This window comes from Pristis pectinata, chromosome 7 (genome assembly GCF_009764475.1).
Source record: "Pristis pectinata isolate sPriPec2 chromosome 7, sPriPec2.1.pri, whole genome shotgun sequence".
NCBI classification, from domain to species: Eukaryota; Metazoa; Chordata; class Chondrichthyes; order Rhinopristiformes; family Pristidae; genus Pristis; species Pristis pectinata.
Genome location: NC_067411.1, coordinates 3,287,731 through 3,312,642, shown reverse-complemented (window position 1 = coordinate 3,312,642; position 24,912 = coordinate 3,287,731). Strand labels below are relative to the sequence as shown.

General features: G+C 42.5%; 1 protein-coding gene across 4 annotated transcripts in view; it reads left to right on the top strand.

The window, feature by feature from the left end:
• LOC127572644 (leukemia inhibitory factor receptor-like) overlaps nucleotides 1-24,912 on the top strand; it is a 199,841-nt gene that overhangs the window by 130,441 nt on the left and 44,488 nt on the right. For all 4 annotated transcript variants that reach the window (XM_052020119.1, XM_052020121.1, XM_052020122.1 and 1 more), the window contains exons 3-8: nucleotides 5,485-5,751; nucleotides 7,608-7,725; nucleotides 13,828-13,976; nucleotides 18,553-18,719; nucleotides 21,176-21,359; nucleotides 21,869-22,144. In XM_052020119.1, the coding sequence (XP_051876079.1) occupies nucleotides 5,485-5,751; nucleotides 7,608-7,725; nucleotides 13,828-13,976; nucleotides 18,553-18,719; nucleotides 21,176-21,359; nucleotides 21,869-22,144 (1,161 nt within the window). The remainder of the gene's footprint in view (nucleotides 1-5,484; nucleotides 5,752-7,607; nucleotides 7,726-13,827; nucleotides 13,977-18,552; nucleotides 18,720-21,175; nucleotides 21,360-21,868; nucleotides 22,145-24,912) is intronic.

Genomic DNA, 24,912 nt, shown 5'->3' with positions numbered 1-24,912 from the left:
GAGCTTTCATTTATTTAATACAAGGGGGCACAGTTGTGCAGTAGTTGGTGCTGCTGCCTCCTAGCCACTATAGTTTGATCCTGAGCTCATGCTGTCAGAATGGAGTTCACACATTCTGCCTGTGACTGCATAGATTTGTGCTGGGTGCTTCTGTTTCTCTCCCACATTTCAGAGATGTGCAGATTACTGTAAATTTTACCTCTAGTATAGATAACTAGCAAAGAATCTAAGTCGATGGGCATGTGAGAGAACAAGTAGCAGGGAAATAAGGAGAAGAGAAATGGAATTGATGGGATTTTTCAGTAGGAAGCAGGCATGGCCCTCATGGGCTGATTCACCACCTCCTGTGTTATAATTCTTGTTGGGAATCTCCACATAGAGAATGGAATAGAGCTTGGGAGTGGTGTAAGGCGCGAGAATTTTCAGAAGGGTGAGTGAGATATCTTTATTAGTCACATGTACATCGAAACACACAGTGAAATACATCTTTTGCGTAGAGTGTTCTGGGGGCAGCCTGCAAGTGTCGCCAAGCTTCCGGCGCCAACATAGCATGCCCAGAACTTCCTAACCTCTCCGTCTTTGGAATGTGGGTGGAAACCCACGCAGTCACGGGGAGAACGTACAAACTCCTTACAGACAGCGGCCGGAATTGAACCCAGGTCGCTGGCGCTGTAATAGCGTTATGCTAACCGCTACACTACCATGCCTGCCCCTAATAGAGATAGAGAGTGGGATGGTGTTGGTGCACTATAAGGGGTGGTGGGAAAGACTCTGAAATTTTGATGATTTCCAGATCAGAATGTTTGTTATTCTGAGTGATTGATGTCATCCATACCTTAGACTAAGAACTTTGTCCTCTCGAGCTACAGGTAATGTCCTGTAGGACTGGTGAGTAGCTAATGTTCAAGAAGGGAAATGCAGATAATTCTGGAAATTATGGACTGGTGTCTCACGTCAGTGGCAGGGAAGTTATTAGAGAGGATCCTTAGGGATAGGATTGATGAGCATTTGGAAAAACATGGCTTAATTAGGGACAGTCAGCATGGCTTTGTGCGGGACAGGTCAGATCTTACTTGATTGAGTTTTTCGAGGAGGTGACGAAGGTGATCACTGAAGGTAGAGCAGTGGGTGCTGTCCACATGGATTTTAGTAAGGAATTCAACAAGGTCCTTCATGGTAGGCTTATCCAGAAGATTTAAGATGCATGGGATCCACAGTGATTTGGCTGCTTGGATTCAGAGTCTGCTTGCCCGTAGAAGGCGGAGAGGGTAATGGTCGAAGGGTCTTATTCTGGCTGGAGGTCCGTGATTAGTAGTGTTCCGTAGGGATCTGTACTGGGATCTCTTCTGTTTGTGATGTATATAAATGACTTGGCTGCAAGTGTGGATAGGTGGGTTAGTATTTTTTTTACAGATTACACAAAGATTGGTGGCATTCTGGATAGTGTGGAAGATTGCCAAAGGATGTAGATCAGTTGCAGGTATGGGCAGAGAAATGGCACAATTGAATTTAATCTGGGCAAGTGAGAGGTGTTGCACTTTGAGAGATCAAATGTAAAGGGAAAATACACAATGTCAGGACCTTAACTGTGCTGATATGCAGAGGGCTCTTGGGATCCAAGACCTTAGCTCCCTGAAAATAGCTACATAAATTGATGATGTGGTAATAAAGATGTATGGCATGGTTGCCTTTATTTGGCGAGGCACTGAGTTCAAGATTCAGGAAGTTATGTTGCAGCTTTATAAAGGCATAGATCGAGCGGACAGTCAGAGACTTTTTCCCAGTGTGACAATGGCTAACACGAGGGGGACATAATTTTAAGGTGATTGGAGGAAGGTATAAGGGGGATGTCAGGGGTAAGTTTTTTTTACACAGTGGTGGGTGCGTAGAACGCACTACCTGCAGAGGTTGTGGGGGCAGACTCATTAGGGACATTTAAGAGACTCTTGGATAGACACATGAATGATAGAAAATAGGGGGCTATGTGGGAGGGAAGGGTTAGTTAGATCTTAGAGCAGGATAAAATGTCAGTACAACATTGTAGGCCGAAGGGCCTGTATTGTGCTATAGTGTTATATGTTCTATGGTTAGGCAGCATCTGGAGTATTGAGCTTAATTCTGGTTGACCCATTATACGAAGGATGTGGAGGCTTTGGAGAGGGTGCAGAAGAGGTTCACCAGGATGCTGTTTAGATTAGAGGGCATGTGCTATAAGGAGAGGTTGGACAAACTAGGGTTATTTTCTCTGGACTGGTGGAGGCTGGGGGAAGACCTAATAGATAGAAGTTTACAAAATTGAGAGGCATAGATAGAGTAGACAGCCAGAATCTTTTTCCCAGGGTAGAAATGTCTAATACCAGAGTGCATGCATTTAAGGTGAGAGGGAAGAAGTTCAAAGGAGGTGTGTGGGGCATGTTTTCTTTTACATAGAGAGTGGTGGGTTCCGGGAATGCACCTCCCCAGGGGTGGTGGTGATAGTGGCATTTAAGAGGCTCTCAAATAGGCACATGAATATGCAGAGAATGGTGGGATATGGACCGTGTGCAAGAAGAAGGGATTAGTTTAATTAGGCATCATTGGCTAATTAGTTCAGTACAACATGGTGGGCCAAGGGGCCTGTTGTGCTGTACTGTTCTATGAATTTATTAGTGAATATCATAATTCTTTATTCTGGTCTCCCCAACATTGAAAACATCTTTTCTATACCTACTCCATCTAATCACTAGTGTGTACGCACACGCACGCACGCAAAAGGTTTGGGCACCCCGGTCAAAATTTCTGTTACTGTGAATAGCTAAGCGAGTAAAAGATGACCAGATTTCCTAAAGGCATTAAGTTAAAGATGACACATTTCTTTAATATTTTAAGCAAGATTACTTTTATTTCCATCTTTTACAGTTTCAAAATAACAAAAAAGGAAAAGGGCCCAAAGCAAAAGTTTGGGCACCCTGCATGGTCAGTACTTAGTTACACCCCCTTTGGCAAGTATCACAGCTTGTAAATGCTTTTGGCAGCCAGCTAAGAGTCTTTGAATTCTTGTTTGGGGGATTTTCACCCATTCTTCCTTGCAAAAGGCTTCTAGTTCTGTGAGATTCTTGGGCCGTCTTGCATGCACTGCTCTTTTGAGGTCTATCCACAGATTTTCGATGATGTTTAGGTTGGAGGACTGTGAGGGCCATGGCAAAACCAGCTTGTACCTCTTGAGGTAGTCCATTGTGGATTTTGAGGTGTGTTTAGGATAGCTATCCTGTTGTAGAAGCCATCCTCTTTTCACCTTCAGCTTTTTTTTTCACAGACGGTGTGATGTTTGCTTCCAGAATTTGCTGGTATTTAATTGAATTCATTCTTCTTTCTACCAGTGAAATTTCCCTGTGTGACTGGCTGCAACACAAGCCCAAAGCATGATCGATCCACCCCTGTGCTTAACAGTTGGAGAGGTATTCTTTTCATGAAATTCTGCACCCTTCTTTCTCCAAACTTTCCTGCGTCCTCACCATAAAATTCAGCATCAGAAGTTTGCAAAGGAACATCTAAACAAGCCTGATGCATTTTGGAAACAAGTCCTGTGGACAGATGAAGTTAAAATAGAACTTTTTGGCCGCAATGAGCAAAGGTATGTTTGGAGAAAGAAGGGTGCAGAATTTCATGAAAAGAACACCTCTCCAACTGTTAAACATGGGGGTGGATCGATCATGCTTTGGGCTTGTGTTACAGCCAGTCGCACGGGAAACATTTCACTGGTAGAGGGAAGAATGCATTCAATTAAATACCAGCAAATTCTGGAAGCAAACATCACACCATCTGTGGGGAAAAAAAAAGCTAAAGGTGAAAAGAGGATGGCTTCTACAACAGGATAGCTATCCTAAACACACCTCAAAATCCACAATGGACTATCACAAGAGGCACAAGCTGAAGGTTTTACCATGGCCCTCACAGTCCCCCAACCTAAACATCATTGAAAATCTGTGAATAGACCTCAAAAGAGCAGTGCATGCAGGACGGCCCAAGAATCTCTCAGAACTAGAAGCCTTTTGCAAGGAAGAATGGGCGAAAATCCCCCAAACAAGAATTCAAAGACTCTTAGCTGGCTGCCAAAAGCATTTACAAGCTGTGATACTTGCCAAAGGGGGTGTAACTAAGTACTGATCATGCAGGGTGGCCAAACTTTTGCTTTGGGCCCTTTTCCTTTTTTGCTATTTTGAAACTGTAGAAGATGGAAATATAAAAATAATCTTGCTTAAAATATTAAAGAAATGTGTCAATCTTTAACTTTATGCCTTTTGGAAATCAGGTCATCTTTTACTTGCTTAGCTATTCATAGTAACAGAAATTTTAACCGGGGTGCCCAGACTTCTGCATGCCACTGTAAGGGTTCGATGCTGAGACCTTTGAGGGCCGATTGCTCAGGATCAGGGAGGGGAAGATCAGTAGGGATGGTGAAAACACAGCGGGGACTCGGTCTGAGGGGGTGAGAAGAAAATCTTTTTCATAATGGAGTTTGATGGATAAATTAAGAGAGCAAAAGGGCCAATTCTGCTCTTTGAATTAAACCGACAGCTTTTTTGTCTACCTGAAAGGGTGCAGCATAAGTACTGATCATGCAGGGTGGCCAAACTTTTGCTTCGGACCCTTTTCCTTTTTTGCTATTTTGAAACTGTAGAAGATGGAAATATAAAAATAATCTTGCTTAAAATATTAAAGAAATGTGTCGTCTTTAACTTTATGCCTTTTGGAAATCAGGTCATCTTTTACTCGCTTAGCTATTCACAATAACAGAAATTTTGACCAGGGGTGCCAAAACTTTTGCATGCCACTGTATATAATTTTGCAAATGGTAGGAGAATAGGAAGAGTAACAGTAAAGGAGTATGTATTGGACATCTTAGAGGTAAGGCTAGGGTTGTAGTTGGATAAATTGTGGATGTCATCTGGTTGATGGGTTAGTGGGGACAGTTAAAAAGAGCAAATGAACAAAAGCTATGAAATGAGGATATTTGGAGAATGAGAATGCAAACAAAGGAACATAAATTGCAAAATAATTATAGGGTGTGCCCAGCAATTAGGCAATGCTAGTGCAGAGAGTAAAACGGCCAATGTCATAGGTGGATGACTTTGAACAGAGCAAGTGAGTTATCTGAAGTCGTTGAATGAGCAACTCCCTGGTCCTCTGTTCTGTCCCCACCAACCACTCGCCTTCTTACAAAACTTTCCTATGCAGCAGGAGGAGACGCAACTGTCCTTTTACCTCTTCCCTTCCCAGCACCCAGGGACCCATACATTTCTTCCAGTTAAAGCAGTGATTCGCTTGTGCTGGCTGCTGTTAAACACCCTCAGGATAGGTGGTTGTAGGAGGATCTAAGTGAATAATTGACATGCGAGAGAATAAGTGGGGGAATAGGATCGATGGCATTGACTTGATGGGTGAGTGGCTTGTCTGGCGAGAAAATATAACAAAACTAAAAATTTTGTTTTCTTGTTCCTCTAGATTCGTGTGGTTCCATTTTTCCCAACAGATTGGTTGCCAGTGTCAGCTCAAGCCACAATATAACCTGCTCGTTTTGCAAAGATGGAGCTGCTGACAAGGTGCAATGGATATATGGTGGCAGTGCACTCCCCAGCAGCCAATTCATTAAGATCAACTCCAGTGCTAGTATGGCGATGTTGACTAATCTTTCCCTAACCAACAGGGAAGGAGAGAATCTGACGTGTATTTCTGATGAGGAGTCTAAAACTATGTTAATTCAAACTGGATGTGAGTATGCAATGAAGGGATGTTGACGCAATGAAGGGATGTTGACACAATGCCGCCTGCAAGGGGAGTTTGAATTTCGAGTTATAAGTTAAGGCAACCACCCACAGATCAAGTGTGGAGAATCCGGGGGAGAAAAACTTAAGTCAGAAGGTAGAGTCAGAGTTGTACAGCACAGAAGTGGGTCCTTTGGACCACCACATCCATGTTCGCCTTTTTACCCATCTACACAAATCCCATTTACCTGCATTAGATCAGTATGTTTCGATGCATTACATCTTTAAGTGCCTGGTTAAATGAACTGTATTTGATTCCTCCACCACCTCTGGCAATAAGCTCCAGATATCAACCACTTCCTGTTTGCATGCAAAAAAAATTTGCCCTCAGATCCCGTTTAAAATACCTTTCTCAACTTAAACCTATGCCCTCCTGTTTTTGATAGCCCCATCATGGAAAAAAGATTAACTATCTACCCTATCTATGCCTCATAATTTTATTTACCTCTTGGTCACCAGGCATGGTAGTGTAGCAGTTAGCATAATGCTTTACAGCGCCAGCGACCCAGGTTCAAATCCAGACACTGCCTGTAAGGAGTTGGTACGTTCTCCCCGTGTCTGCGTGGGTTTTCTCCGGGTGCTCTGGTTTCCTCCCACATTCCAAAGATATGCAGGTTAGGAAGTTGTGGGCATGCTATGTTGGCGCCAGAAACGTGGCGACACTTGTGGGCTGCCCCCAGAACACTCTACGCAGAAAATGCATTTCACTGTGTGTTTCGATATACATGTGACAAATAAAGATATCTTACTCCTCAACCTCCCTTGCTACAGGGAAAGCAAACCCAATCTATCTAACCTCTCCCCATAACTAAAGTCCTCCAATCTAGGCAATGTCCTGGAGAATCTCCTCTGCACTCTCTCCAGAGCAACCAGGTTAGATGGGATCCAGGGTGAGCTAGCCAAATCTATACAAAATTGGCTTGGTGGTAGAAGTCAGAGGGTGATAGTGGAGAGTTGTTTTTCAGATTGGAAGCCTGTGACCAGTGGTGTGCTGCAGGAATCAGTGCTGGGCCCACTGTTATTCGTCATCTATGTTAACAATTTGGATAAGAATGTCATTGGCATCATTAGTAAGTTTGTGGATGACACCAAAATTGATGGTATAGCAGATAGTGAAGAAGGTTACAACATGATCCAGATCAATTCAATTAACTCTTTGTTTGGAGTATTTATTCATTCTTCAGTCCTTGAGGTTATCTCTTCAGGCCTATACCAATTAGTGTACCTATTGACAAGTCTGGGGAAAAATACTGCATGCTTGTGAGAAGTGTCTGATTGGGGCTCAGATGTACTTGCATATTGGGATTTGAGCTATTCTCTGTTTGCTAAATTAGTTCAGTGGTGGCTTTGATAAGTGTGTTATTTGCTTTATGGTGTTAAATTATCAACCCAGAACTACCTTGTGGTCTTCAGAATTGTTGGGGGTGGAGGGTGTGTGGAAGGAGGAGCTGAAGGGAATATAGGGAGAATAAAATGGGATTAGCATGGATGGGTGCTTAATGTTTGGCACGTACTTGGTCGTCCGAAGCATTTCTTCCCTTGCTGTATGATTATATAACATAATAGTATTGTCTGTGGCAATCTCTGTGACCCCTTTGCAACCTATATTGTTGCAATAAAAAAGGTTATGTAGAATTTAAAATGAAGAATTAAATCTCAAATAGTTCACTTATAGAATTGCTAAAATGTGGAGCTAGGGATGTCAAAAATGCACTACGTATTTTGTTACTGGTCAACCAGCTTAGGTAGTTTACCTATCCTGACTATTCAGAAATTGGAGTCGAAATATTCTTGCTGCTTTAGATCCTCCAGATGCCCCTCGAGATCTGAAGTGCATAACTCAGAACTTTGACAAAATCAACTGTTCTTGGGACCAAGGACGAGACACAAATATAGAAACCAACTACACCAGCTGTTCTTGGTGAGTCCTGTTTGTTTATGTGGACTTGCATTGTTCTGTGTTGTCATTTTAAAATAAAGCATAGAGTGCAGCATAGTTTGATCTAAATACTTCTCCATGTACTCACTTTTCAGCAGGACTTCAAAAAGCTGTTGCTTGTTCTGGCCAGTTTTCTCCCTTCCCATCCTACCCACACCTCCCTAAGGGAATCCTGGGCCCAGCAGATGTCATACAGACCAGGAATCAAATCTTGTGTTTTCTATAAACTAGTGTTGCAAAAGTGCCTTTTATCCACTGAGCTTATAACTATCATTTTGGAAAATATTAAGAAAATGTTCATTTTTCATTCTTTTTTTTTAATTCCCTTGGAGCTTCAGTTATAATTTTATTTTTGACTTTTGGTTATAATTTGGGTTATACTAGCAAAGCTATTTTTAATCCTTCCAGATGATTGCAAAACTGCTTGATTAATTGATTCAATCTGCCACGCTTCCTGTCCTCCATTCGATCATATGAAGAATCAGCTGTGTTAATGTGAAGCAAGATTTAGACCTGATGATCATCATTTCAGAGTTTTGAAAGAAGTGGTTATAGAGATAGTGAAGGCTCCATTTGTCACCTTCTAAAATTCCAGTGATCCTGGAATCGTTCCTTTGGGTTGGAGGGTTGCAAATGTGACTCCACTATTTAAGAATGGAAGGAGAAAGAAAGCAGGAACTCATTGACCTAACACAATGTCAGTGGTGGGGAAAAACAATAACAATGTGCCTTGAAGTGAATAATAGGGTGAAGCAGAATCAACACAGATTTATGAAAGGAAAGTCATGTTTAAGTAATCTACTGGAGTTCTTTGAGGATGCGACTAATAGAACAGATAGGAAACCAGTGGATGTGGTGTATTTAGATTTTCAGAAGGCCTTCAGTAAGATTCACACAGGAGGTTAGTCAACAAAGTTAGATAGGATGTAACCTTGAAATGTGGGTAATTTAATGATATGGATTGAGTATTGATTATTGTATTAAACACACAGTGGGGATAGATGGTTCAGCAAATAATCTGCTAGAAGAGCGGATCAAGCAGCATCTGTGGGAGGAAAGGAATTGTTGATGTTTCAGGTCGAAACCCTGCATCAGGACTGAGAGTGGAGAGGTGAGATGGCCAGTATAAAGAGGAGAAGAAGTGGCAAGAAAGGATTCCAAGGTGATTGGTGGACTGAAGAGGGGTTTGAGGTGGTGGGGAGGTGAGCGGAGGTGGAGTTGGAAGACAGTGGCAGGTGAATGATAGATGGAGGCAGACAAAGAGAGAGAGGGAAAGGAAACAGATGGAGCAAGGTGGGGGGGAAGGGGAGTGTGAAGATAGGAGACTGCTGCTGCAGGGATATATGCAGGAACACAAAGGGCTACCACTACTAGGTTTTGAGAAGTAAAGGAGTTGAGAATGGGAAAACCATTAGGGGAGAGGTGAACGACAGTTGGAAACAGATTAGGGGTAGGGGTGAGGGCGAATCTGTGTGTGGAGTGGGTAGATGGAACCAGGAAGGGGATGAAGATGGGTGAAGTGGGGCTGGGAGTTGTGTGGGATCAAAACCCTTCTTCATATGTCAACCCCTTCAACTCAACAATCAACCTAATAAGCCTTTTCTGCACAGCTTTCAATTCAAGTGTATATTTCCTTAAAAGGAGACCCAAGAGGCTTCAGGTAAAGAGACTGAACTCATCCTGATGCAGAGTCTTGACTCAAAATGGCAACAGTTCCTTTCCCCCTGCAGATGCTGCTCAATCTGTTCTTTTTGTCGCTCTATATTGCCTTAAATATGGAGATCAAAACTGCACACAGTACTCCAGGTGTAGTGTCATCAGCACACTGTAAAGTTATATTGAAAATTCCCTATTTTTATACTCTATAATTGAATCAGATGTATTATCACTGACAGATGACTTGAAATTTGTTGAGGTAAAATAAATGCCAACCTTATGTTATTCTTGCGCACTGCACACTAGAAAATTTCCAACTTCTTGCCCAGTCACTATGTCCCTTTCTGGGCTCTATGTATCCTCCTCACAACTTGCCAATACACTTTGTATCATCAGCAAATTTGGCTATAGCTTGCTCAGTCCTTTCAACCAAGCTATACGCTGATCCTGTGGCACCCCACTAGTTACTGAAATAAAAACTGAAAATACTGGAAAAACTCAACTAGTCAAACTACCATGAGTTACATATTGCCAATCTGAAAATGACCCATTCGTACTCACTTCTTGTTTTCTTTTAGTTGGCCAATCCCCTATTCATGAGATTGTTTTACCCCTATCCCCAAGTGCAGCAACACTTTAGGTTGCACGTTATTGAATGCCTTGTGGAAACAAAAATACACTACAACTGTAAGTTTGCCTTTATCCAACCAGCTTGTTACTTTGTCAGGAAGTCTAGCAGATTTGTCAAATGTGATTTTACATTTGCCTAAATGTCCTACGATATTCTGAAGGTTTTGCTTTTCTAGTAAATTGCAGCATTTCCCAATGACAGATGTTAAGTTTAACTGGTCCAATTTTCTTGAATAGTAGTTTTATTTCCTCTGGGACATTTCTAGAATCTGTGGAGTTTGGGTAGATTACAACCAATGCAACCCTTCATAAGGTGTGAACATCAGTTCCAGTGGTCTTTAGCTCCACATTTCCATCCTCAGACAGATCCAAAATTGGCTTGGTCATAGAAGATAGAGGGTAGTGGTAGAGGGGTATTGTTCTGACTGGAGGTCTGTGACCATTTGGTGTTCTGCAAGGATCAGTGCTAGGACCTCTTGTTTGTAATGTATGTTAATGATCTGGATGAAAATGTAGGTGGTCTGATTAGTAAGATTTGCAGATAAGACGAAAATTGGTGGAGTTGTGGATAGCAAGGGAGGTTGTCAAAGGATACAGCAGGATATAGATCACTCTGCAGATACAGGCAGAGAAATGGCAGATGGAGTTTAATCTGGCCAAATGTGAGGTGTTGCACTTTGGGAGGTCAAATATAAGGGGAAAGTATATAGTTAATGGCAGGACCCTTAACAGCATTGATGTACAGAGGGATCTTGGGGTCCAAGTCCATAGCTCCCTGAAAGTGGCCATGCAAGTAGATAGGGTGGTAAAGAAGAGAAACAAAGGACTGCAGATGCTGGAATCTAGCTGAAAAACAATGATGCTGGAGGAACTCAGCAGGCCAGGCAGCATCCGTGGAGAAAAGCAGACGGTCAACGTTGACCGCCTGCTTTTCTCCACGGATGCTGCTTGGCCTGCTGAGTTCCTCCAGCATCATCATGATGTTCTTCAGTGTGGTAAAGGTGGTGTACAGCATATTTGCCTTCATCAGTTGGGGCATTGGGTATAAAGGTTGGCAAGTCATATTGCAGCTGTATAAAGCTTTGGTTAGGCCATATTTGGAGTACTGGGTACAGTTCTGGAAGAGTCTGAACGCTTTGGAGAGGTGCAGAAGAAGTTTAGCAGGGTGTTGTCTGGATTGGAGAGTATTAGTTATAAGGAGAGTTTGGACAAACTTGGATTGTTTTCTCTGGAGCATCAGAGGCTGAGGGTGATCTGGTAGAAGTAAATTATGAGAGGGAAAACTAGGGTTGGTAGTCAGTCTTTCCCAGGGTGGAAATCTCAAATACTTGAGAGAATAAGTTTAATGTGAGAGGGGGAAAGTTTCCAGGAGACTTGCAAGGCAGGTTTTGTTTTACACAGTGAGTGGTCGATGCCTGGAATGCCCTGCCACAGGAAGTGGTAGAAGCAGGCATTTAGACAGGCACACAAACAGGATGGAATACAAGGATACGGACCTTGTACAGGCAGATGGAGTTAGTTTAGATTGGCATCTTGGTTAGCACAGACATTGTAGGTTTGTTTCTGTGCTGTACTGTTCTATGTTAAAGGCCACTCAGTCTATTTGAAAGCCTAATCTGCTTTAATCTTGATCTATTTGTTCTTGAATAATATTTTACCACATAATGAAGGGGACTTGGTTTCTTTTCATGAGGCATTCTGCATGTCGACAGCTGCAATACTTGACAGCCTACGGTTTCTGTGTGCACATTCTCAGTAATGCAAAAAGATGCATTTCACTGTGTGTTTCAATGTACATGTGACTAATAAATAAATATCTTATTAGATTTTAATCATCAAAATTAACTCTGCATTGATTCCTAATTTGCATTTTTCCCCAGTGTTGATATTAATCAAGCAGTTATCCCCCAAAGTATGACTTTATACAAAAATGCTTATGTAATCTTGTCCCTTATGGTATATTAGCTTTAAGACAGCTGTTTTTGGGCAAGACAAAATAAGCAGCTTGTGTGAAAGATCGAGGCTTTACGTGCAAAATACTCAGAATAGTTGATGAGGAACTTGCATTCCTTGGAGCCTGGAACTCTTTAGACAAGGGTGAGGTTGTTTGATCATTAACACATTGTCATTTGTGAGGTCTAGTGTGCAAATCGCAGCAACGCATGCTGGAACTCAGTGGGTCAGGCTGCATCTGTGGAGGGAAATGAGCAGTCAACATTTTGGGTTGAGACCTTTCACCTGGACTCAAAGTCAGATGAAAGGTCCTAACCCAAAACAACGCCTATCCATTTCCCTCCATAAATGCTGCCTGACCACTGAGTTCCTCCAGCATCTTGTGTGTTGCTCCAGATCCCAGCATCTGCAGTCTCTGGTGTCTCCTTGTGTGCAAATTGCCTACTGTCGCGAACCAGCAACAAAAGAAACACACTGAGCATGATTCAGTGTTAAAAACTATTTTATTAATCACTACTTATGATAATACGTAAAATAAAAGTAAAAATGTTAGTATGTTAGAATTCAAAAATGTTAAACCTCGAACATTAACCCCAAAACTAAACTCGTCGTGTGTGTGTGTGACAAAGTCCAAAACTCCCAGTTCCGGAATGGTTCTTAAAGTTCAGTTCCGCAAGCCATAAGGTGAAACATGAGCAAGGGCTTCTTCAACAACCACCGTTGTCTGAAGATAAGATGTAGATGTAGAAAAACATAGAGAGAGTACATACGAAATCCAAATGTTCCACGATGGAACCCAAACGACACTTCAGTGTTTACTCGGTAGTGACTTCCTCACCCCGAAAAGCATCCGAACCGTGGTCATCCACACACAAATACCTGTTTCCTTCTACAGATCAGCAATAAAGTGAACTCCACCAGATTACTTCCAACTTCCATACATGGATTTCAGTGGCAAACACAGTTATTGTTTCTCATCCATCGATAGAGAAAACAAGCAGGCTGGTGTCTCTCTCCCTTCTCTCTCTCTCTCTCTCCTTCTTCTTCTGACCTCTTCAACAACGTCATTACGTCCTTTATCTTCTATTGACATAAGCACGCCCCACACACACATACATACACACTCTATCTTAAAGGGACTTTCACTGAGTCCGTAACACTACTGAATTTGTTTCATTACAACAATGATGACATTTGGCTGTAAAGTGCTTTGGATGCCCTGAGGTTGTGAAAGGTTGTGCAAGTAGATAGGGTGGTAAAGAAGAGAAACAAAGGACTGCAGATGCTGGAATCTAGCTGAAAAACACAATGATGCTGGAGGAACTCAGCGGGCCAGGCAGCATCTGTGGAGAAAAGCAGATGGTCAACGTTGACTGCCTGCTTTTCTCCACGGATGCTGCTTGGCCTGCTGAGTTCCCCCAGCATCATCATGATGTTCTTCAGTGTGGTAAAGGTGGTGTGCAGCATATTTGCCTTCATCAGTTGGGGCATTGAGTATAAAGGTTGGCAAGTCATATTGCAGCTGTATAAAGCTTTGGTTAGGCCATATTTGGAGTACTGGGTACAGTTCTGGAAGAGTGTGAACACTTTGGAGAGGTGCAGAAGAAGTGTAATTATTCCTTTATTCTTTCCAGTACGACCATATTGAAAAGAATCTGGCTTTATTACAATGTCTTCTGTAATCAGTCTAATGCCAGTCACCATTTAAGATCCAAAAAGGCCTAATGGTACTGGACGGTACCAGGTGCTTGTGGAACCTCGCTTTAGTCTGAATGTAGAAAGGAAAGGAAGTTAAACAAGAAAGTTCTTAAATGAAAAGTGAACAATTTCTTCTATTTTTCTTAGGTCACCAACTGACTGCACAAATGTGGGAAAGGCTAACTTTGTTGAACATGACTTTCTAGTGTTCAGCATGGTAATATTACAGATAACTGCTGTTAATGAACTGGGCACACAGATGTCAGAAAAATTCAGCGTGAAGGAGAGCGACATAGGTAAGTAATTAAAACTAGTTGCTTCAGATTTTTTTGTAAAATAATTTGGCACTGCTCACTTCAGATAAATTACACGAATATGGTTGCAGGGTGCAAATGGTTTGGTTTTCTTGATGAATTGCTGGCCCACGCTTCCCACATTGTCTCAATGAGGGTAGGAATAACAATGACAATTTATCAAATTCCTTTTTGTCATGGAGTCACACATCCATGCTGACTGCGTTTGGCCCATAGCCCTCTGAATCTCTCCCATCCATGTATTTATCTAGATGGCTTTTAAATGTTGCTAATGTGCTTGCCTCAACCACTATTTCTGGCAGTTCATTCCAAATAACGCACCACCCTTTGCGTGAAGAAGCTGCCCTGGTGTCTCTTTTAAGTCTCTCGCCTCTGATCTTAAACCTATGCCCTCTTGTTTTTCATACCTTCTGCACTATCTACAACACCACCTATTTTAATATTATTGCAAACTTACTAACCATGCCTTGTACATTCACATTCAAATTGCTTAAATTAAAAACAACAAAGTCCCAGCACCAACCCCTGTGGCACACCACTAGACACAGGCCTCCATTCTGAGAAACAAGTCTTGACCATCACCCTCTGCTTCTTACCACTGAGCCAATTATAATCAAATCCGGTCTCTCCCCCGGATCTATACTGCCATGAGGGATCTTGTCAAAGGCCTTGCTAAAGTCTATATAGACAATATCCACTGCTCTACCCTCATCTACCCTCTTGGTTATCTCCTCAAAGAACTCTAAGAGATTTGTCAGACATGACTTCCCATGCACAAAGCTGTGCTGACTGTCCTGAATCAGACCCTGTTTCTCCAAATGTTCTTAGATCCTGTCCCTCAGAATTCTCTCCAGCAATTTACCCACCACTGATGTCAGACTCACTGGCCTGTAGTTTTCTGGCTTGTTTTTGCTACCCTTTTTAAACAATGGTACCACATTAGCCACTCTCCAGTCCTCCAGAACCTCACCTATGGTCAGAGACGAAGCAAAAATCTCTGCAAGGGCCTCTGCAATTTCTTCTCTAGCTTCCCACAAGGTCCGAGAATGCACCAGGTCAGGCCCTGGGGATTTATCCACCTCAATGCAATTTAAGGTCTCCAATACCACCTCTCTGCTAATTTGTATGTAGTCCAAGACATAACCACCCATTTCCCCCATTTCCATAGCTTCCACCATTTTCGCCAAAGTAAAAACTGAAGAGAAATATTCACTAAAAATTTCTCCCATTTCCTTTGGTTCCACACACAGATGACCATGCTAATCTTTAAGGGGACTTATTCTCTCCCTAGCCACCCTTTTACTCAATATACCTAAAGAATCTCTTGGGGATTTTTGCCTCGCTTTGCCTGCCAGATCCCTCTCATATCCTCTTTTTGCCCTCCAAACTTCTCTCTTGTGCACTCCTACACTTCTTCTAGTCATCAAGAGATTCACTAGTTTCCAATTGCTTATACACAGTGGATGCCTCTCTTTTTTTTAACCAGAGCCTCAATATCTCTTGTCAACCAGGGTTCCCGAAACCTGCCAGCCTTGCTCTTCAGCCTAACAGGAACATGCAGGCCCTGAACTCTTGACATCACACTTTCAAAAGCCTACTTAATCTTAATACATAGGGTAACCTGTCAGTTTTAACAAGTCACCAAACTTCTGAAAATGTTCAGGGAAGAATTTGGCACAAACTTCTTATGAATTTGTGTAAGAGTGCTAGCCACACAACTTATCTTATGGTGTCTTGTCTAGAATAGCTCCTACTCAAGTACATTTTTTTTTAAAAAGGAGCAGAAGTAGCCTTTTCTCCATTTATTTAGTAGCCAGGAATCAGTCAACTTCAGTCTTCAACTTACTGGACCACCGGAACCACCCCAGCCTCGTAACAGTAAATTCCAAAAATTCACCATCTTCTGGAAGATGACGTTACTCTTCATCTCGCTTACTTTGCTGACCCATTATTTTTAGACTATGGGGAACTTTGAAGAAGGGCACACACCATGGACTGTCTACACTTCTCACTGCCTTGGTAAAAAAGCCAACATAATCTAAGACCCCTCCCACCCTGTACATCTTCTCTTCTATCCCCTCCCATTGGGCAGAAGATACAAGAGCCTGAAAGCATGTACCACCATGCTCTAGGACAGCTTCTATCCTGCTGTTATCAGACTATTGAGTGGTTCCCTAGTCCGATAAGATGGACTCTTAACATCTCAATCTCCCTTGTTATGACCTTGCACCCTATTGTCTGCCTGCACTGCACTTTCTCTGCAACTGTTCTGCATTTTGTTATTGTTTTGCCTTGTACTACCTCAATACACTCTGTAATGAATTGATCTGTATGAATGGTACACAATACAAGTTTTCCATTGTACCTCGGTACAAGTGACAATAATAAACTAATTTACCAATTTCCCTGCACCATCATTCCAAGCTCTCAACAATTTTGTTTTTATCAATGATACTACCTTTCATTTTTCTGAATTGAAGTGTGCTGCTGCTGCAAAAAGCAAATTTTCATGGCATATGCAGTATACCCTGTGTGTGTATGCATCTGACAACAATAAACTTGAACTCTAAAGAACATAGAATGCAGAACATAGAACAGTACAGCGCAGGAACAGGCCCTCTGCCCACGATGTCTGTGCTCACCATGATGCTAATTCAAATTAATCCCATCCACCTGCACGTGGTCTGTGTCCCTCTATTCCCAGCCTGTTCATGTGCCTGTCTATATGTCTCTTAAATGTTACATTTGTATCTGCATTTACCGCTTCCCCTGCCAGCATATTCCTGGTACCTATCACTGTTCTCTTTTTAAAAAAAACAATTTGCCTTGTAAGTTTCCTTTAAACTTTTCCCCTCTCACCTTAAAGCTGTGCCCTCCAGTATTTGATACTTCAGTACCGGAAAAAAGCCTCTGACTACCTATGCCTCTCATAATTTTATGTTTTTCAGAAATAGGTTTATTATCACTGACATAGGTCGTGAAATTTGTTTTGTGGCTGCAGTACAATGCAAAACATAAAGACACAAAATCCCTAGATTTTGCCTCCCTAGAATATCAGTGTTATCCATCCCTGATCTCTTTATCTTCCACGTCCTCCTCCTTGGTGAATACTGATGTAAAGTACTTGTTTAGTATCATGCCCATTTCCTCCGGCTCCAGGAGCTTAAGGGAAGTCTTTGAATAGTCCTATCCTCTCCCTAGCTGCCCTCGTGTTTTTAATGTTATGTGTAAAATACCTTGAGATTCTCTTTAATCATACTTGCCAAGGACACCACATGGCCCCCTTTATCCCTCCTGATTCCCTGTTTAAGTTCTCTCCTGCTTCCTTTGTATACCTCAAAGGTCCTGTCTGAAGTCAGCTTCCTAAGCCTTACATATACTTCCTTTTCCCTTTTGACTGAATTTGCAACATCTCTTTTCATCCAAGGTTCCTGAACCTTCTCGTCCTTGTCTGACTTACTCACCGATTAACATGTTGGTCCTGAATTCTGACCATCAGCTCTTTAAATGACTCTCACATGTCAGATGTGGACTTGCAACTGTCCCCAATCTATTCTCCCCAGCTCCTGCCTAAAACTGTTGCAATTAGCCTTTCCCCAATTTAGCACCCCCACCCACACCAGGGTCCAGTCTTGTCCATAACTATCTAAAAACATGGAGATATGATCATAAGCAGAGACCTCCCTCAAATAATCTTCCCTCATTGTACAGCCCTCTCATTCCAGCATTTGACCCAGTAAATCTCTATTGTCCTCCTTTAGATAACGACTACATTATACTCCAGGTGTGGTCTTGCCAAATCCCTAAATAATTTCACAAATGTTTTCCACTAAAGGGCAACATGGCATTTGTCACTCTAACAATGGCATCTACTCTATAATGTGGAACACTGCCCAGATATGTCCTATTCACAAAAAGCAGCACGTCCAATTTGGTTAATCACTGCCCAGTCGGTCTACTTCAGTCACCAGCAAAGTGATGATAGCTGTTGTCAACGGTGCGATCAAGTAGCACTTACTCAACCTAACATTTGCTGGCCATTTGGCTCTGGACTTCATTGCAGCGTTGTTTCAAACTTGGACCAAAGGGCTGAATTCCAGAGCTGACATGGGAGTGACTCCATTTGACATCAAGGCAGCATTTAATCGCGTGTGGAATCAAAGAGCTCTGGTAAAACTAAAGTCAGTGGCATCAAAGGGAAAACATTCAGTGGCTTGAGTCATACTTTGCAAAAGGAAGATGGTTATGGTTGGTGGAGGTCATTCATCCCAGCCCCGGGACACCACTGGTGGGATTTGTACTCTGGCTTCTCAGGAAAGTGTCCTAGGCCAAACCATCTTCAGCTGCTTCATCAAAGGCCTTCCTTCCTTCCATGATAAGGTCAGAAGTTAGTATGCTCAGTGATGATTACACAGTACTTAGTACTATTCATGACTCCTCAGTCATGCATATGTGCAGCAAGACCTAGAAAATATTACTCTTGCATTGTTGGCACTGAATTGATGTACTCAATGGCTTTCTTCCATGCTGTAATGCGTTTGTTTCTGTGCTGTTTTAGTGTTTATACCTTACACTCCGAAGCTCAACAGAGTGTTTCAAGATCCGTCCAATGACCAGGTGATGGTGGTGGAATGGTTCGAAGGAGGTGAAGCTTATGAACTGGATTTAAAAATGATTTTCCAAACCCAAGTTCTCCAGGCATACAAAATGCAAGAGGTCTGGGTGGTAAGTGAAGTAGTAGCATGAGTTATGCAGAGTTAATATCCTTCTTATGGTCCAAGTCCATATCTCCCTGAAAGTGGCTGCACAGGTTGATAGGGTGGTAAAGAAGGTATATGGTGTGCTTACCTTTATTAGTTGAGGCACTGAGTCCAAGAGTTGGGAAGTTATGTTGCAGCTTTATTAAACTCTAGCTAGGCTGCATCTGAATTGCATTCATTTCTGGTTGCCCATTATAGGAAGGATGTGGAGGCTTTGGAGAGGGTGTAGAGGAGGTTTACCAGGATACTGCCTGGATTAGAGGGCAGATGCTGTAAGGAGAGGTTGGACAAACTTGGGTTGTTTTCTTTGGAGCCACGGAGGCTGAGGTTTATAAGATTATGAGAGACACAGATAGACAGCCGGTATCTATTTCCCAGGATCAAAATGCTTATTACTAGAGAGCATGCATTTAAGGTGAGATGGGTAAGTTCAAAGGAGATGTGCAGGGCAGGTTTTTCTTGCACAGAGAGTGGTCGGTGCCTAGAATGTGCTGCCAGGGGTGGTGGTGGAGGCAGATACGATAGAGGTGTTTAAGAGACTCTTGGATAGGCACATGTTTGTCCAGAGAATGGAGGGATATAGACATTGTGTAGGCAGAAGGCATTAGTTTAGTTAGGCATTTAATTACTAGTTTAATTGGTTCAGCACAACATGGTGGACCGAAGGGCCTGTTCCTGTGCTGTACTGTTCTGTGTTCTTTATTATTTTTAGAAACTTTGAAGGATTATTGCAGGAAAAATTGTAGTTCTAGTACTCACTGCATGTACTAATTTCTGACTGTATCTTGGACAATGATGGTGATAGACATGTTGAAACAAATTTGATGCAATCCTGCTGTTGGGTTTAAGGAAATGAGTTAATTCTAGAGCTACTGGCATATGTAATAAAGGAACTGTATTTTGCTAACACCTTTCAAGACCTCCAAAAAGTCGCTCACAGTCAATGGAGTGATCCATTAATGACAGTGGTGTAGCAGCTAGCTACACACTACAAAATGAAGACACAGAGTCGCTGGTTCGAAATCAGAAGTCGAATGAACGACAGGGGCGTGGTGTGCCTTTTAATATCCCAAAACTTCCCGCGCTACAGTTCCCGTGCTGACATCATGCGCGGGTCACCTGACCTTCCCGTGCGCGGGCTTTCCTAGCCCGATGATGGGGAAGGAGGAGGACCGCGTGCCATCTTGGATTGGGGCCTCCGACTTCTCCCGGTAACCCTTAACCCTCTTAGCAATTGGGAACCTATCAATCTATGCCTTAAATATACCCAATGACTTGGCTTCCACAGCCCTCTGTGGCAATGAATTCCACAGATTCACCACCCTCTGGATGATGAAATTCCTCCTCATCTCCATTCTAAAGCAACATTTGTACTGAGGCTGTGCCAATCCTGGACTCTCCTCAGAATCAGAAATAGAATCAAGTTTATTATCACTGACTTGTATATCATGAAATTTGTTGTTTTGCAGCAGCAGTACGGTGCAAAGCCATAAAATTACTATAAATTTTACCTATCTGGATGCATCACGGCTTGGTACTGCAACTGCTCTGCCCAAGACTGCAAGAAACTGCAGTGAGTTATGGACACAGACCAGCGCGTCACGGACACCAGCCTCCCCTCCTTGGACTCTTGTCTTTACCTCTCGCTGCCTTAGTGAAGCAGCCAGCATAATCAAAGACCCCACCCACCTGGATCATTCTCTCTTCTCCCCTCTTCCATCAGGTAGAAGATACAGGAGCCTGAGGGCACGTACCACCAGGCTTAAGGACAGCTTCTATCCCACTGTGATAAGACTATTGAACAGTTCCCTTATACGATGAGATGGACTCTGATCTCATGATCTACCTCATTGTAACCTTGCACCTTATTGCACTGCACTTTCTCTGTAGCTGTGACGCTTTACTCTGTACTGTTATTGTTTTTACCTGTACTACCTCAATGCACTCTGTATTAACTCAATGTAACGTTTTCTAAGTCAGTGATAATAAATCTGATTCTGATTCTTACATCCAGCTTTCAAAAGACCAGCTCCTATACTTAAGAATTTTTCTCAAAGTTTTAAAATAAACTTTGTTACCCTTTCCAGTTACCCTTTCCAATTTCTCTTCCCTTGGCTGGGCTAACATTTTTGTCTGATTGGGTGTTCTTTTATGTTAAGGCACTATGTAAAAGCAGTTTGCTGCCCTTCTAACCTGTTGAGCATTTCATTCTGCTTACTTCAACTCCTTCAGCAAAGTATGAAAATGGCACAAAGCTCCTTGAGAGGCTGTCTTGTGCACATGGAGCTTAAGTGAGCTGCACCCTCATTTTTGTCATGGTTCTGTAGGTTTCTGTTAGTTAAGAACATGTGTTTTGTTGGAAGATCTGGCATTGTCTGATAGCAAATGACTGAAAAAGAGAATTCTGATTTTTTTTTGCAGGGGAATTACAGTAGCACCTTGGACTTCACCCGTAATAGGGTGCTACAGTTGACTTGGACATCAGATATGCCTCTCCAGTGCACATCCTACTTAGTGAAGATCCGCTCCATTGGTAATGATGATGATTTCCTGTTTACTGGTAAAAGAGCATGGAGTGAATGGAGCCCACCATTAAAACTTGATGGTAAGGTGCACTTTATGTTCTGCAATAGTTATCTAAACAGTATCATACTGTATGAGAGAGAGCATATGTTACTCCACTGGAAAAGAGGGAAGGTTTAATTGTTGCGATGATATGAACATGAATGATGTGCGGACTGCATTGATATGAAGTCATGCCATTACATAATCATAGAGTAATACAGCATGGAAACAGGCCCTTTGGTCCATCGTCCATGGTGCCCAATAAGCTGGTCGCATTTGACCCATATCCCTCTAAACCCCTCCTATCCTTCTTATCCAAATGTCTTTTGAATGCCGTGATTGTACCTACCTCAACCACTTCATGTGGCAGCTCATTCCATATATTCGCCACCCTGGGCATGAAGAAGTTGCCTCTCAGGTCCCTTTTTTAAATCTTTTACCTCTCACATTAAACCTAGGCCCTGCAGTTAAGGCAATGACCTTTAGTTAATATATCATTGTATAATCTATTGTATGTGATAATAAGTGTGTTTTGATGTTGTTTTTCAGGCCGGGATGTGACTGACCAGACCGAGTTTGAATTCTATCCCCCAGATTCAACTGTTCTGGAAGCAGGTTCTAGTCCAGTGTTTTGCTGTGTAGCTGGTAAAGGAAAACGTGTCAAGGAGTTAAATTTTGACGGATTGAATTTCTCAAGCACCGTATTAAGTAACAGGAGCATGGTTGTCAGGGTGCCGAATGTCCCCCCATCAAGAGAATCTGGAGCAAATGTTATTTGTATTTCATCCTTGAATAAGTTAGAAGGAGCAACTGTATTTATTGGCTGTAAGTACAGAGAAGATGCATGAACTTCATTTCAGTGTAAATGCTAAGGGAAACTGCACATGAATGTATATCTAGAGATTACCTTTGGAATACCAGCATACCACAAATAGTTCACATCATGTAATTACAGTGCGCTACACATATGTGATGCCTGTTTTCCAAGGGAGGCGAGTTTGATGTGTTAATTAATGGTGTCTTAAGGCCTAGTGTTACAATTCTTATAGTAATCCTTGCTTTGATGATGACACTGTAGTCATCGCTGGTAAAATAATTAATCACCACAGGTAATGATCAATACTGTAATGATTGCTGCTTTTGTGATCGTTCCTTGTAGCGATCATCAGATGTAGCTATTGATCATTATTTGAAATATCAAACATTGATGACAAGTATTAGAATCCATTTGTGGTTTTTTTTAAATCAAGTGGAGTATTGCAGGGTTTTTCTTTCATTTCTACTGATCAGTTGTTCACTGCCGGTCATGATCTCCCATGTAGCGTTTGCTACATGTGATTGCCCACTATTGTGATGACGTGGGGTATTGGGGTCAAATTGCAACTGATGAGCAAGGTCCAGCACTATGCAGAACTGGCAGATCACTCCCCTGTGCCCACCTCTGAGCTTACTCTGTTAAAGATGTTTCTGATGTTCAAAAACACTTATGGGTGATTAATAATACAACCTATTAAACAAGCTTTAAAACTAGGAAGCAATTAAATACAGTTTAAATCAAGATAAATAAAAATTTACCCCGATTAGTAAAAGGGATTCCAGGAGAAAAATAAACCATTTATTGTACTCTGCCGATGGCAGTGGTGTAGCTCTTCCTAAAGGATGTAGGAGATCAGAAAGACCTCCAGCATCAGTGATGACTTCACCTGTGAGAAGTGTGACCCGCTGCAGTTCCTGGCTGGCTGAGTTAAGGAGCTGGAGTTGGGACCATCCAAGATGCTGAGAGCATTGTAGATAAGAGTTTTAGTGATGTGGTCACACCCAAGGTGTAGGTTGTAGGCTGTTGGGTGACCACCAGGAATGGTAGAGGGGGTAGAGTGTGCAGGATTCCCCTCAAAAACAAACAAGCAGGTGGTTTTGGATACTGCTGGGGGGGGGGATGACCGTTCAGGAGAAAGTAGCAGCAGATCTGTGGCACCAGGATGGGCTCAGAGGTTCAGCGGGGAAGGGTGAAGGCAGACAGGTCTCTAGTGATAGGAGGCTCGATAGTTAAGGGGGTAGACAGGAGATTCCGTGGCCGCAAAAGGGTATTGGTATTGGTTTATTATTGTCACTTGTACCGAGGTACAGTGGAAAAACTTAACTTGCATACCGATTGTACAGGTCAATTCATTACACAGTGCAGTTACATTGATCTCCAGGATGGTGTGTTGCCTCCCTGGTGCCAGGGTCAAGGAAGTCTCTGAGCGGTTGCAGATCATTCTCAAGGGGGAAGGTGAGCAGCCAGATGTCATTGTACACGTTGGCACAAATTAGATAGGTGGAAAAAGGGATGAGGTCCGGTGGAGTGAATGGAGGGAATTAGGAAAGAGGTTAAAAAGCAAGACCGAGTGTAGTAATCTCTGGATTACTTCCAGTGCCATGTGTTAGTGAGAGTAAGAATAGGAGGATATGGCAGATGAGTGTATGGTTGAAGAGTAAGTGCAGGGGGCAGGGATTCAGATTTTTGGACTGTTGGGAACTCTTCTGGGACAGAGCTGAATGTACAAGAGGGACAGATTGTACCTAAGCTGGAGGGGAACCAATATCCTGGTAGGCAGATTTGCTAGTGCCCATAGGGAAGGGTTAAATGAGATTTGGGATGGGGGGTGGTGTGCAGCTGGTGGGATCCAAAGCAAAAGTGAGGCAGCTGGGAGGCTGGAAATTGATACATAATTGAATGGGAACCAGAGCACCAGGTCAGAAAGTGGAGGGATTGAGGGGAAGGTGGTTGTCATGACCAGCAAGTCTGTAAGGAAGGACAGGCAGGGGCAAGATAATATACATGATGGGACGGACAGGTTGGAGTGTGTTTATTTTAATGAAAGGAGTATTATGGATAAGGCAGATGAACTTGGGGCTTGGATCAATACATGGAACTATGATATTGTGGTCAGTTGAGAGAGGGACAGGACTGGCTGCTTATTGTTCCAGGGTTTCAATGTTTCAGAGGTAAAAAGAGGGGGAGGAGTTGCAATACCAGTCAGGGGCAATATCACTGATATCACCTATATGCTATAGTCTTGTGCATGTGTGCAGTCAGAAGGGATTGGGTGTCAATAGCTTAATTAATTTGGCACAACATTATGGGCTGAAGGACTGTTCCTGTGCTGTACCTTTCTATATTTTGTTAACAAAGGAGGTAAAGGAAAATATTAAAGGGTAGAATGGTAAGGGCCTAGAGGTAGAGCAGAGGATTGGAAATTTTTACAGGAACCAGCAGTGAGAAACTAGAATATTACTAAGGAAGGAGAAGATTGATAGAGAATATTGGCAAGTAATATCAAAACAAACAGCAAGGACTTGAGGGTAGTTAAGGTATCGGGGAATTAATAACCGGAAACAAGAAAATAGCAGATAAGGTGAATTAGTACTTTGCATCAGTTTTCACAGTGGAGGACACTGCAAACATGCCAAAGATTTCTGGACTGGTTTCAAACAGTGTGGAAGAACTTGCAACGATCACCATCACAGGGGATAAAGGAAAAACTCACCATCTGGGACATGTCCTCTTCACGTTACTGCCATCCAGGAGGAAGTACGGGAGCCTGAAGACC